General features: G+C 41.5%; 1 protein-coding gene across 1 annotated transcript in view; it reads right to left on the bottom strand.

Moving 5' to 3' along the window:
• The window catches only part of LOC145354085 (uncharacterized), a 31134-nt gene extending 19314 nt beyond the window's left edge, over positions 1 to 11820 (bottom strand). Inside the window, exons 1-4 of the mRNA XM_080205218.1 lie at positions 11520 to 11820; positions 4013 to 4161; positions 2048 to 2213; positions 391 to 486 (exon numbers count right to left, since the gene is read on the bottom strand). Coding sequence (XP_080061344.1) covers positions 391 to 486; positions 2048 to 2213; positions 4013 to 4161; positions 11520 to 11687 — 579 coding nt within the window. The 5' untranslated portion in view covers positions 11688 to 11820. The remainder of the gene's footprint in view (positions 1 to 390; positions 487 to 2047; positions 2214 to 4012; positions 4162 to 11519) is intronic.
• Positions 11821 to 15011: the final 3191 nt, after the last annotated feature.

Below are 15011 nucleotides of genomic sequence, written 5' to 3'. Positions count from 1 at the left end.
TCCCTTTGAAGTTAGGCTGGTTAGGTACATCGACCCGAATAGGCACCGGACTGTGGCAACTGGAGAAATTTCACAGTAACTTCATTGTAGTGTTTATGTAAACCTTACTTGTGACAAATAAATAAACTTACTTTTTTAGGTGGTTTACAAAAGAGGAAGTGAAACCACAGATTGTCAATTGGGATTAGACTCTGTCTATGTTACGGTCAGGATTAATGGAGTACTTGAAGTGCATTCAATCTTGAAGGGAAAGTTGCTTTGATTTTTATTGGTAAGTTGCTTCCTTGTCATACCTCTTTTTTTTAAACACCTATTTAATGTTGTGCCAAACTTTATTTTTTCACGCTTACACATAAAGGTTGGAATATCCTGGTTTAAGTAAGTTATTACCTCAATATTTTTGCTAGTTTCCTCCAGATGAGCAATGAATATTTGAGTTGCATCGTTAGCTGCAACAAGCGCTCCAACTTCATCATTAAGTTCACACTGAGAAACAAAGGCAACATGTGTAAGTTTTACATTTAAATTCAACATTTTTGAAATGTATTTAAATATTCGGTGACCTCAGCATTGGGTGACCGTATTTCCTGACAAACTTGGTAAAATAATTTGTATTTAAGTGAGAAGGCAACCAATCAGAATGATGCTATATAAGCATTTCAATTAAGTGCAAGTGATAATAATCATCTGAAGTTCCTTCCTCCCCTTTGCCCAATTTTGTCTCTTGAACCACAAAGACAGATATAAAATACTTGTTCAAAGTTTCTGCTGTTCCCCTTGTTCCTCATCATTAATGCCCCAGTGTCATCCTTACTATCTTTCTGTCTTTTTTATATACTCGTTTCAGCTTTTATTGCCTGGCTTTATATTTCTTGCAAGTTTACTCTCACAATTACAAGAATCATAAGAACAGGAGTAGGCAACTAAGCCCCTCGAGTCTGCTCTTACATTTAATATGATCATGATTGATCTCATTTAGGCCTCAACTCTACTTTCCTGCCCATTCACCATAGCCCTTCAAACCCTTACTAATTAAAAATTTATCCACTTCTTCCTTAAATTTACTCAGAGTCCCGGCATCACCATGCTCTGAACTCCACTGACTCACAACCCTTTGAGAAAATGATTTCTCCTCATCTCTGTTTTAAATCTGCCATCCCTTATCCTAAAACTATGACCTCTTGTTCTAGATTGCCCCACAAGAGGAAACATCCTCTCCACATCTACTTTGTCAATCCCCTTATCATATTGTACACCTTAGTTAGATCTCCTCTTATTCTTCTAAACTCCAGAGAGTATAGGCCTGAACTACCCAAGCTCTCTTCATAAGACAAACTCCTCATCTCTGGAATCAATCTAGTGAATCTCCTCTGAACTGCCTCCAATGCAACTACATCCCTCCTCGAGAAAGGGGACCAAAACTGTACACAATATTCTAAGTGCAGTCTCACTAATGCTTTGCACAGTAACAGGAACATTTCATTGCTTTTATATTCTATTCCTTTAGCAATAAATGCCATTTACCTTTCTTATTACCCACTACACCTGCATACTAACTTGCTGTGACTCATGCACAAGAACACCCAGATCCCTCGGCACCAAAGCACTTTGAAGTTTCCTTCCATTTAGACAATAATTTCCCTTTATATTTTTTCTACCAAAATAGGAGGACTTCTACCTCTTTATTATTTTTCTCAGTCATCCGTTGCTGGTTTTCCCTGGCTTCCCACTAGCCTATCTATACCTTTCTGTTTTCAATTTGATACCATCTTTAACTTCCTTGGCCACGTTCTTAATGTACAGTCTTCCTCCATTTTAGAATAGTTTAACAAACTAACACTATCCCACGTGGACGCTTACTTTTGTTTCAGGAACAGTAGCCATTTGGCGACATTGGGAATGTAATCAGGAGGCAGAAAATGTGGCGCAATTTTCTACTTGTTAAGAGAAAGTCAGGACACTTGAGGTAAGGCTTGAACATGAGGGGACTGCCCCTTGATTTATTGTCACCCCACCTCAACAGCAAATGCTTAAAATGTATAACTACCTTTTGTTGCTTGTAAACAGTTAGAAGAGGGGCAACTTTACAATCCTTGTGTGCACCAAATACTTTGCACAATGAACAGGTGGGTACTGCACACGAAGTGCAGTATATATTAATCTTCTCCTCATCGTGCTCTTCACAAGTTGGTTGTTCAAGCTTTGCAGTAGATCTAGATTGATTGTATGAAAATTGCTGAATTATTTTTTGCATGCCTTGACCAGTCAGTCACAAAATGCATAAAAAAGTACTGCAAAATGTACTTAAACATAAGGCTTCAGTTTTATTGTCTAAGACCAAAGTACGTAAAATATATATTTCACTTACTCACTGACATTCAGTTTTGGTTCCACCAGGGTCACCCAGCTTCTAAGCTCGTTACTGACTTGGTTCAAACATGGACAAAAATAGCTGAATTCCAGAGGTGAGGTGAGAGTGATTACCCTTTGCACCAAGGCAGCCTTTGATTGAGTGTGGTATTAAGGAGTCGTAGCAAAACTGAAGTCAATGAGAATTGGGGGAAAACTCTCAGCTCTTTGGAGTCACACCTAGCATAAAGGGAGATGGTTTTGCTGGTCGGAGGTCAATCATTTCAGCTCTAGGACATCACTGCAGGGATTTCGCAGGGTGGTGTCCTGAGGCCTAATCATCTTCAGCTGCTTCATCAATGACCTTCCTTCTATCATAAGGATAGAAATGGGGATGTTCATTGACGACTGCACATTGTTCAGCACCATTCATGACTCCTCTGATATGAAATACAACAAGACCTGGACAATATCCAGGCAGACAAGTGACAAGTAACATTTATGTCACATAAATGCCCCAGCAATGACCATCTCCAACAAGAGAGGAGTTAACCATCACTGCTTGACATTCAATGGCTTTACCATCACTGAATTTCCACTATCAATATCCCTATTGACCAGAAAGTGTATTGGCCTAGCCATATAAATACAGTGGCTACAAGAAAAGGCAAGGAGAAAGGAATCCTGCAGATTATGTCACCTCCTGACTCCCCAAAGTTCATCCAACATCTTCAAGGCACTAATCAGGAGTGTGATGGAAATCTCTGCACTTGCCTGGATGAATGCACCTTCAACAATAAGCAAGGATTTCAACGTCATCCAGAACTAAGCAACCCATTTGATTGGTACCCCTTCCACAACCATTCCCTCCCTCCACCACAGATGCATAGTGGCAGCCAGTGTGTATCATGCTCTGCAAAGCTCACCAAGGCTCCTTAGGCAGCAGCTTTCAAATCCACGACCACTACCATTTGGAAGGACAGGGATAGCAGACAGATCAGAACGCCACCACCTGGAGGTCCATCACAATCCTGGAGCTCCATCCCTAACAGCACAATATGTCTAGCTACCTCACAGAGCCTGCAATGATTCAAGAAGGCAGCTCAACACCCCATTGCAAGGGCAATTAGGGTTGGGCAATAAGTGCTGACACAGCTAGCCATGCCTAATCCCATAAAATTATTCTTAAAAAAGATGTTAAAGGGTGTTAATTTTTCATTAATAGCCATTGCTCTTTATTTGTGACACAATGTCCCTCACAGAATTTGTCAGTGCCATTCATGTCTGTCCAAGATTTTTTTCTGAATATATTTTAATACATACAAACCATTGTAGTTCTTAACAGCTAATGGTATGAAAATTATGGGTCAATTCAACATGACATTATATACACTGTATACAAATCATCTTTGTACATGTCAGCCAGTTTTATAGCCCAATTTTACTTTGACTAAATGTTTTTGCCTTTTATGCTCTTGAACAATTCTTTAGCCGTTTACTAGCAGCTGCTTCAGATTAAGAAAGAATCCTCCATGGATATTATTCCAAGTAGTTTAATTATCTTATCCCTATTAAACTTTCTAATGCAATCCTTGATGATAAAATTGTGCCAAAGATATACACAGTTTTTTTTTTCACTGGCATGTAACAAAATAATTCTTACCTTGAAGATTCTTGTTTGTAAATGTCGATAATATTTTCCACCAACAAATTTCGCTGCAGTCCATAAACTCCATGTCTGTCCAGGATAACCTCATGGTGACAGAATGGACACCGGAATCGACCCCCTGAAACTCCAGCTGTGCCCCGAGACTATCCACAAAGGAAAATCCGGTTTAGATTACACAGACTGGTATTTGCACATCCAGTTCTGATATCTAAAGCTGAATAAAGCAGCACACAACAGAAAAAGGAGGATACAGCATGGCTGGGACTGCATTAATGTTTTACAACCCTGCATTTATGTTTGCATGTCAAATGCAAATGACACACGATGACTTAGACAGTTAACATCTTGTCCCAAAGATAGAGGAGTCTAAATCTAGAGGGCATAGATTTAAGGTGAAGGGAGCGATACAAAAAGGCCGAGAGGGGCAATTTTTTCTCACAGAGGGTGATTAGTGTCTGGAATGAGCTGCCAGAGGTAGTAGTAGAGGTGGGTACAATTTTGTCTTTTAAGAAGCATATGGGGCTGCATGGTGGCACAATAGTTAGCACTACTGTCTCATAGCACCAGGGACCTTGGTTCAATTCCCCTTTGGGTCACTGTTGGTGTGAAGTTTGTATGTTCTCCCCATGTCTGCATGGGTTTCCTCCAGGTGCTCTGGTTTCCTCCCACAGTCTGAAAGACATGCTGGTTAGGTGCATTAACCTGAACAGGTGCCAGACAGTGGCAACTAGGAGAATTTAAGTGATTTCATTGCAACATTAATGTAAGCCTTACCTGTAACTAATAAATAAATTTTAACTTTATGGGCAAGATGGATACAGAGGGATATGGGCCAAACGCGGGCAATTGGGACTAACTTAATGGTAAAACTTGAGCAGCATGGACAAGTTGGGCCGAAGATCCTGTTTCCATGCTGTAAACCTCTATGACTGTAATGCTATAATGAACATTGATGTTGTGATGGCAAAACTCTTTTAAAACTTTTCCATTAATGAGTCAATTTCCCTGTTAAGTGGTAGTAAAGAATGACCAGCAGACTAAATTAGAACCACGAAATAGCCTGAATGTAATGAGTTCAGATTATCATTCCATACATGTATGCTCACACGTCAAGTCATGTCTCTTAAAAAAAAAGATGTCACTATTGTCTGGTGTCTCACTAGTGTTCAGTCACCTGCTGCTTTGCAGTAAATTTGGGAGAGATATCTGTAAAATTTTACTTATATAATGATGGAATACTGACTGAATCTCTGGTGCTACAGTTGGGAACAAAATCTTTATTTTCTTATGAGCATAGGGACTTAGAATCACAGCATTGTTACAGCACAGAAGGAGGCAAAATTCAGTCTGTTGGCTTCTGCCAGTTCCCTTAAAAAAAAGCTCAGCTAGTCGTAATCTGCTACACTTTCTTGATAACAATGGAATGTGTCCCACCAGGGACTGGTGACATATCGGCCAGAATTTTACCGCCCTGCCTGTCATGGGAATCGGAACAGACGAGAGATGGACAATGGGAAAGTCCATTGACCTTGGGAGGGATTTTACGATTTCTGGATGAGCGAAGCTGTAAAATCCTGCCCATCAACTTTAAGTAAAGTCAATCTCTCTAATAATTCATCTTTATCCATTTTTAGACCATCCAGAATCTCATCTGCCTCCTCTTTCATTACGACTAGGCAGCGTCTTCTTCCATGATAGAGGCAGCTGCAAATTATTCATTTAGAACCTCAGCCATGACAACTGCCTCCCCTCCACTCCTCTTACCATCACTTTCGCTATTAAATGCTTAGAGAAGACTATTGGAATTCCTCTTTTTGTTGGTTGCCAATTTCTTTTTGTACTGCAGCTGGGATACACTGTACTCACATGCTCTTGCTGCGTGCCTGCTGCTCTAAGGACAAGAGTGACCCTCCCAAACCACGTCCAACTTCCAATGTGAACCATCCCTAATTTGCCACACTAACAATATTCTCTATCCCCCCCTTTGACTCCTTGTTTGTCAGCATTTCATGTACCTTTGTTGTGGTCCAGCTTTCTCGCCCTCAGTCTTCCTTTTGCCTTCCATTGTGCAGCCTTGCCCTTTCTCCTTGGACTTGCACAGTACTCCTTCCCCCTTACCCATTTTGAGTTTGCCCTTCCACAACTGCTTTTGCACACCTTCTTTCCAAATTGCCCCTCTTGCATTTGCATTCCAACCCCTCCCTGTCCTTGCAAAGCACACTTTGTCTATTGTCCCCCCCATTACCTAGTGCCCTCCTTGAGCTTGTCAGCTTCACCTTGTTATATATTTAAGCAAGGGCTCAGGTTATTTTAGGAGCTGATCACATATTCTGATGATGATGATAACATTATGTTGTGTGATCAGAATTCAGTTTGTACTTGATGCAGAGCAGAAAAGACAGCTCTTCAATAAAACCTAATGTGTGTCTGTTTGAATGCACGTTTGCAAGTCATGTTCTTTTCTTTCTGTTAAAACCCACAGCTCCTGACATAGTCAGAACATTGTGATTCAACCCGAACTTCAGTCAATCCAAGTGAAGGGTGCATGAGTCTTTCAGTCCCGTACTGTTTATACAGGTAACAGTGGTAGCCACTGGGAGAACTGCAATGGGTTTTTATGCCGTCAAGTTTCCAACATTTTGGCTTCTCCAGACTCTCTGCTCCAGCCTCCAGTCAAACACCAGCAGGATGGGAGAATTCCAACCAAAGGGTCTGATGGTGAGCCACCACCTCAATGATATGTGCTGATGTGCCTGTGAATGTGGGTGTCTTTTTAGCTAAAAGTTTCTTTAATTTTGAAAAAGTTCAATATGACACCCACTGATGATGTCTTCAACTAGAATTCTTCTCCCTTCAGCCCAATATTCTCCACATTTAACTCCCAGTGTTGGGCCAACACCTGGTCCACACTAAAACTTGGTTACATTTTACTTACAAACAGAAATGCAAGGGATATTAAAAGTAATTGGCAGCGTAACAGAAATACAGGAGACAGTAATATACCTGACACAGAGGCTAACAATAATTGACTATAATGCTTCATAATTTCTAAGCCGTTAATGTGTCAGGTGGGACACACTGTGTACTATCTGTTCTATGGAACTGCTCACTTACCCATGCTATGGAGATGCCGGCATTACCCCATTTACCCAGCCACTTCCAATCTGACAAATGAAATATCACATAATTCTGTCTTTGGTTACAGTTAATGTTGTGCTGTAACTTCAATAGATTATGTTTATTATTAGTGTCATAAGTAGGCTTACATTAACGCTGCAATTAAGTTACTATGAAAATCCCCTAGTCGCTACACTCGAGCACCTGTTCAGATACACTGAGGGAGAATTTAGTATGGCCAATGCATCTAACCAGCATGTCTTTTGGACTGTGGGAGAACTCAGAATAAACCCACGCAGACGCGGGGAGAACGTGCAAACTCCACACAGTGATCCAAATCGGAAATTGAACCTGGCATTGTGAGGCAGTCACTATGGCATTGTGCTGCCCAATTAATATCTCATTTTAAATTATGCCTGCTTCTGTCACATTTGTCTGCGTTTCCCATTGTACATGACTGATCTTCCAACTAGATAGTGATGGAGGAAGATAATGTATACTATTCTGCTGCTGTTGGTGCCTCTCGGTAGTTTATTTCGATGCCCACTCTGACCTCAATATCTGTTCTTCATCCATCCCAATTAACATGGTTCTATTGGCAGACGACACAGTAAGGTTTATTTTTAACACTTGCTTATGGCAGATGGGGGCTGCTTGCAATGGCAGTATTAATTGGCCATCCTTAATTACCCCTGAGAAGGTGGTGGTGAGCTGCGTCCTTGAACAGCTGCAGCTCACAAGGTACAAGTACAACCACAGTGCTGTTGGTTGGTTGGTTGGGAGGGGTGGTTCCATGATTTTGACCCAGCAACTGTGAAGGAATAACGATGTAGCTCCAACTCAGGATGGTGTTAGAGAGGAGCTTGAAGACTGTGTGGACTGCGGGGTTCAAGGAAATGGCTCACCACCACCTCCTCCAGGGCAATAAATGCTACTCTTCCCAGTGATGTAAACACCCCATGAAAGAATTTTTAAGAATAGCCTTGGTACCTCTTGAGTTTCTCTTTGTGATAGACATAGAACTTTTTGAACACATTCAGCAGCAGTGAGCACACCAACCAGTCTACCGAAAATATTTTCTATACCCTTGCTTCCTTCTCGACATCCTCATACAGGATTGCTATTTAAGAATGGGGGCTGGTGGTTCAGAGGTGAGGTGGGGATGGGAGAAGTGTGTGTCGATCACTAGACATTTCCTTGATCTTATTTGGACATCAGAATTCATCGGAGTTGGAACCAGTGGTTAAAACATCCAGGGCTACTTCCCTCTGACTTCATTTCTGCTCAGCAAACCTTTTGCACTCCTGGGACCTAGGCAGAGAGCCAATTAACATCGTAACAGGGGCTGATGTCACAAATCTAGCAAACCCACTGTCCACTTTACTACCAGCCAGATTCTGGCTGTGTTCCCAGCAGCCCATTTTATCAGGGATTGCAAAATTGGCTTGCGTAATATAAACACATTACATATTGTCAATAGATCAACCTAATTCAAAACAAATTCTTTGGAACTGATTATTTTATTTAAAATATGCCACAAAATTCAGTTTGTGACAGAGGAGGATTTACAGTGCTAGCCTTCATGTATGGGCCCCCACTAAACCTAACGCCTCACCTGACCCCAACTGTGCTCACCCCACAGAACACAAAGGCAGAAGCCACAAAATACACAAAATGATCACTGCTCTTTAACTTGTGGAAAAAAAAAGTGCTTGTCATTTCAGAATCCTTCTTGTTCAACTTGTTCAGGCAATGTGGTATCTCCGGAAATCAGTCTAAGTCACAGGCGTTTGTACAGTCAATCCTATGTTCTTATCAGCTTCAATTCAACTCTGCAAATATTGGGTTTATCTTCTCACCATGAAGATGTGATTTTGGATTTCAAACAACACTCACTCTATTCTTCTCCTGCCCATTCCCTCCTCACAAACTCTACGTCCCCGTAGACCCCAACCCCATCACAAACTCTCCCTCCCTCAAAAATGCAACACAGTGCAAAATGCAAATCTGCCTCCCTGCAAGTCTGCAATCCTGGCTAACCCCCTCACAAATTCTTCCTCCACACTTTCACAGTCTTCCCCCCCTTCCATTCCCCATCCCCTCACAATCTCCCCTCACCTCTCCCACACTCTCATTCTCACCTCGCTGGCCTGGGGTCTTCAAGGCACCAGCCAGGCTCACTCATCAGCTCCCTGTGGCTAAGGCTTGATTTGAGGCATCACACCTCACTGTTGCTGGCCTGCCCTGGCTCGAGTTGCAAACCTGGTCGTCTTGCTGACCGTGATGTGGAGATGCCAGCATTGTACTGGGGTAAACACAGCAAGAAGTCTCACAACACCAGGTTAAAGTCCAACAAGTTTATTTGGTAGCAAATGCCACTAGCTTTTGGGGCTCTGCCCCTTTGTCAGGTAGACTCACCTGACGAAGGGACAGAGTCCCGAAAGCTAGTAGCGTTTGCTACTAAATAAACCTGTCGGACTTTAACCTGGTGTTGTGAGACTTCTTACTGTGTCTTGTTGAGCTCAGCTCATGTTGGCTTTTGGTGCCTTGTGCCTCACTGTTGCTGGCCTGCCCTCAGCCCTGGTCAAGTCGCAAATCTGCTCACCTTTCAAAAAAACAGTAATACCTCAACAGCCTCTGCTTCTCCATCCTCGCCAAATCACCTCTCTTCATTCCTTGCTAGCACGCCTAAGTCAACCATTCATATAGTTTGGACCAGTATTTCCCCACTCTTTCAGACTCAACAATCAGAGTCTGATTTCGCTCTGCATTGCCAGCTCAAACGACATAATCAGCAAGGAGTAATCAGGCTCTGACTGAATGCTCAGTACATTGGCCTGTAAAGCACCCCCTCACTCCCCACATCCTCCAAACTAACCCCGCCAGGTTTGGGGAGGATAAAATGATCTAAACAATTAATAATTCTGCTGGGTTTGATTTGGAAAGGATTGAAGTCAAATGCTTGAAAAGAATTGAAATACAATAGTTGTCACTGGATTTTAAGTTAGTAGCAGACTCAGTCCCTAAGATTCTATCCTCTTCGCTGTAATTACATTTCCAAATCAAAAGAGCTGTGGCCCTAGTAGCTACTCTGAGGCAGCACAGCATATTTGATAAATGCATTCACCAATACACTCAGCTTCCCATTGCACAGCCAATTTTATATCCACACTGCCAACGTCCTTTGAATCCCATGGGCTTTGACTTTGCACACAAGTCAACAATGTGGCACTCTATCAAATATGTCTTGAAAATCCATATACCTATCAATTAATTCATTAAAGAGCTCAATTCAGTTAACAAATCTTCAGCTCTGAAGAAAAATCATGCAGGCTCCTAAAACATTAACTCGTTTCTCGAGCCACAGAGGCTGAGTTTCCAGCATTTTCTGATTTTAATAACAAATGCATGTTGGCTATCATTTATTATCTCAGGTTCTTTCAAGTGATTATTTTATAGTGTCTAGGATGTTTACTAACCACTGAATAGACTATAGTTATCAGATTTATCTCTTTTGCTTTTTTTAAACTTAACAAGGCCAATTTTGGAAACATCAGATGCTCCATGGGTGTTAGTCAGTCACAAAGCACACGAGTTCTTTTCCACTTCATTGTTGTGAAAAAAAAAGACAAAACTTTTGGGAGGATTTGGAGTATGCAATTTAGGATGGAGATGAGGAAACATTTCTTCACCTCAAAGAGTGGGGAGCCTATTGAATTCATTATCACAGGGAGTAGTTGATGTCAAATCAATGGATGTATTCAAGAGGTGGCCAGATATAGCACTTGGAGGTGAATGAAATCAAAGGTTATGGAGAGAAAGCAGGATTAGGCTATTGAGCTGGACAATCAGCCATGGTCATGATGAATGGCACAGCAGACTGAAAGGGCCAAATGGCCTTCTCCTGCTCCTATCTTCTATGTTTCTATGTTAGACTAGAGTTAGATGCATTTTGAATCATATTTACTCATTTAATATGAAGCAACTTCAAAATTCTTTTTAAAAAATCTTGTCCTTCAAATTAATTTCATATGGTGCTATATGTAAGTATTGAAAAGTAAAGCTTTTGTCTATTCTTTTAAGGTTGGTCATACTGAATTGCTATCAGAACTACCACATAGGGTGGGACTAGGTAAAACTGAAATAATTCTGAATCATCATGTGGCCAGAGGATAAATAGAGCAAACTGCTTACAACAATGACTATCTTTCAAACAATGCTCATCCTCCCCCTCCCCCAATAAATCAGTCCGTATATATTTAATGGCGTGATTTGCTATTCGCATCTTACATCTAAAGAATGTTTAGATTTTGACTGAAATATCCCTGACTTCAAGCAAACTGGTAGTTTTACACAGGTCTTTACATTAGAACACATCTTTTACCTGAAAGACATCATTGGCACATTTTCTGCACAGGTTATGCTGACAGGGCAGGATCACGACAGGCTTGGTAAACAATTCCAAACATATTGGGCAGATCAGCTGCTTCTCCAGATTATCCATAGTTTGTGAATCTCTGTAGATTGAGCTATATTCCATCGGGATAGACATGTCAGAAACAGGTTTTGTAGGAAGATCTCAAGACTGAACTGAAAGATTCAGCATGTAACTTTCCCGTTGTTTTCTCAGAGTCTGCCCATTGGAAAATATTCCGAGCAAGAGGGGAGGAAGAGAACCGACAGCTTCACAGTGCTTTGCTGTGTACCACATATCTGTCATTGTGTTTAAATTTAAATTGCAGGCGTCACATGTTGTGCAAGAAGACATGCCATTGCCCATATATGAAAAGTCTAGAATCTTGTTTAAGAACTATCACCCTGCTCATGTTACTTCCATTCATATCACAAGGGAACATGGCAATTTTAAGTTTATGACTCTATAGGCCTATTGGCCTAAGACTAAACTTATTTATAGCGCAAAACTACAAGTTGTTGCTTTCATACAAATTAAAATTGATCACCACTTGAATTCCTCTCTGCAGTAGGTCTGCTATATATATAAATTCAGTTGAAATGCATTGTCCAGTTTAAAAGTAAGTCAATTCCTTGATCATTTTTGATTTAAAAGTAATATCCTTCAGAGTTTACTGCCAATCTTACTTCTAAGGTTCCTTAAGCATTCAGTGGGCCAGATTTTGAAATTCTACACTTTGTCAGTATAATCTATTCTTGTGTTGAAAAACTGTAGTTTTAAGAAGAAGGTGATTCCCTTGTTAATTCCTTCACTTTAAAGGTGCTGAAACTTGCCAGGATCCAATTGCATTCCTGAGAATTCACCAGTTCCTTGTCCATGTGACCATGCTTTATGCATAAGCCTAAACAACAGCTGTGAACTATTCAACTCTGCACAACCTCACTAATAAACCCAATCTGCTCCACAAGCATGCACAAATTGTAGCTAGAATTGCTCCTTTTATTTCACTGGCCCTTACTGCCAAGAAAGGTCATTTGTGATGGTCATTTTTTATCCTCACTATAATCAACTAACAACTGTGAACAGCCCAGCTGATGTTAAACATTAGGGTTTCCAAATCCCTAAAGGGAAACTTGGAATGCCTGCTCTCAGCTGTATTTTACAAGTTGGCATAATGTGAGGAAAGATGTGAAGATCATTGAAGGATGTCCTAAAAACATAGAAACCAAAAGCAGGAATAGGCCATTTGGCCCTTCAAGCCGGCTCTGCCATTCATTTTGATCATGGCTGACATTCAAATACAATATCCTGATTCCCCCCTTCCTCCAATCTTTCTTTACCCCTTTAGTCCTGTGATGATTTTAAACAAAGGAAGTTTTTACTACACAGTAAAGCACACAAGAAAATCAACTGAAAATACACTTAATTACATTGATGGCTTTTGTTAGGAAATGGTGATGAAATGAAAGTAGTAAAGGATCCAGTAATTGGGAATGTGTTGTGGTGGGGCGCATATTTAAAGAAAAACAAACTAGTTTGCATAGAAATTGTGGTAAAAGCAATTGTTTGGGTTAATGGAACTAGTGGTTGGGATTTTGCACTGCCATTTGTAGCAGAAATGAAGGCCAGACGGGGGAGGGAGGGGCCAAAATATCATGAGACCCAAGAAAAGGGGACTTCGTAGAATCGCTACAGTGCAGAGGGAGGCCATTTGGCCCATTGCATCTGCACCAACCACAATACCACCCAGGCCCTACCCCCGTAACCCCACATATTTACCTTGCTAATTCACCTGAAACTAAGGGGCAATTTAGCATGGCCAATCAACCTAACCCACACACCTTTGGACTTATGTTGGCAAGATTTCCCCCAGCGAATGTCCTCAGCCCTGTCCATTGGTGTCGTACAGTTCCTGCTGAGAAAGGTGGAGGGAAACTTGGTTGAATTCATTATTATACCATTAGCAGGCAGTCCTGCTATAGCCTTGCCCAGTGCTCGATAGTCTGCCCCTGCATTGACATGTCAACAGCTTTTTAAAATAACTGAAACCTGGCAACCTCACTGCCGAAGGGGAGTTCAGGAGCCTGCGCACAGCTCGGCACAGGATTCCAAGACAGGGAGAAGGCCCTGGCAGCACAGGGGGGAAGCCAGCTAAGGGGCTTGTTCTTCAAGGAGGTTGATGCCACAACTCCAGGGACAAAAGTGGGTCTGTGCTGTCGGCGGCCATTCAGCTCAGGCTGTGGGTTTGTGGAGAAATCTAATGAGAGAAGGCAGGCACAAAAAAGACTCAGAATGAGGTTTAATACATTGACAAAGATGGTTTAATCCTTTTGTAAGTGCTCACTATCTACCATTGCCTAACAACACCAGTGCCCACTCAATGCAACTAAACTGTCTTCACCTTTCTAAACCCACATCTACAACTTGGTATCTGCCTAGAATCCAGAGCAGAGTTGGAGGCAGCCTTTTGACTGCTATGCTTTGCAGTCTATGATGACTTTAGTGGGCGTCCTCTGGGGCATCAGGGCCCTTGCAAGCTGTTGTGGTGTGGTAGCATCACCCTCCTCTGTGTGCAAGGCTAGAGTTGAAATGATCAGAAAAGAAAGGGAGTCAAATGGGCCAGGTAGTCTCAGAAGCCTCCTGGATAGAAGGCTCTCCTTCTCCTCCCTATAGGTGCTCAAGGGCTCCTGGCCTCCTCCTTGGATAGGGAGGCAGCTAGAGTGAGGTTCAGCAGCCCTGCCATCTTCTGGCACTGGCACTCGTAGATACACACAAGTGCACGCACCATGGATTTCACACTCTCCACCATGGAGCTTTTAATTGGACAGAGGAGAGTCAAACTGTATTCAGCAATCTAAAACTGTGTTGGCGATAGCACCAGTTTTAGCAGCTTGCTGAATTATGGCAGAGAATGTTAGATCTTTTTGGGCAGCTTTCTTCCAGTAAGTGCCTTTGTTTTGCTGTTGATTATAAAATCTGGACCAATAATGCCAGTAATTTCTTGGGAATTGACCTATCCAGGTCACTGCAGCTCTCAGCAGGTTAATGTTTTATGATTACAGCATAGCTATAAGGAAACCAGAATCATTGCCTTTGTCAATAAGCAAGTGGAATTCGACTGTAGTATTTAAACTGAATAAAATTAAAAGATTTTGCCACATGTATCTGCATTGGATCTATTTGTTTCAAATAGTTAATAATGGCATGATAAATAGAGTTTTGTGGCACTATTGCTAAGAATTCCATTGCTAATGCCAGAACTCATTTTATTAAAAGCCTTTCTAATCAAATATCGATTCTGGTGCCAGAGACTCCAAGCAGCTGCAAATTGAACCCATCTGGAACGTGGTAAGGATGGTTAGAAAAGCAGTATGAAATGAGCAGGCTAACATGAAAAATGAGAGAATTCTATTTCTTCTACAACAGTATCATGTTGCACATTTAATGCAGAAATATTACAAG

Source organism: Carcharhinus amblyrhynchos, chromosome 16 (genome assembly GCF_965287045.1).
Source record: "Carcharhinus amblyrhynchos chromosome 16, sCarAmb.v2.hapA, whole genome shotgun sequence".
Classification (NCBI taxonomy): Eukaryota; Metazoa; Chordata; class Chondrichthyes; order Carcharhiniformes; family Carcharhinidae; genus Carcharhinus; species Carcharhinus amblyrhynchos.
The sequence above is the reverse complement of the archived record's forward strand: the minus strand, read 5'-3'. Positions and strand labels throughout refer to the sequence as shown.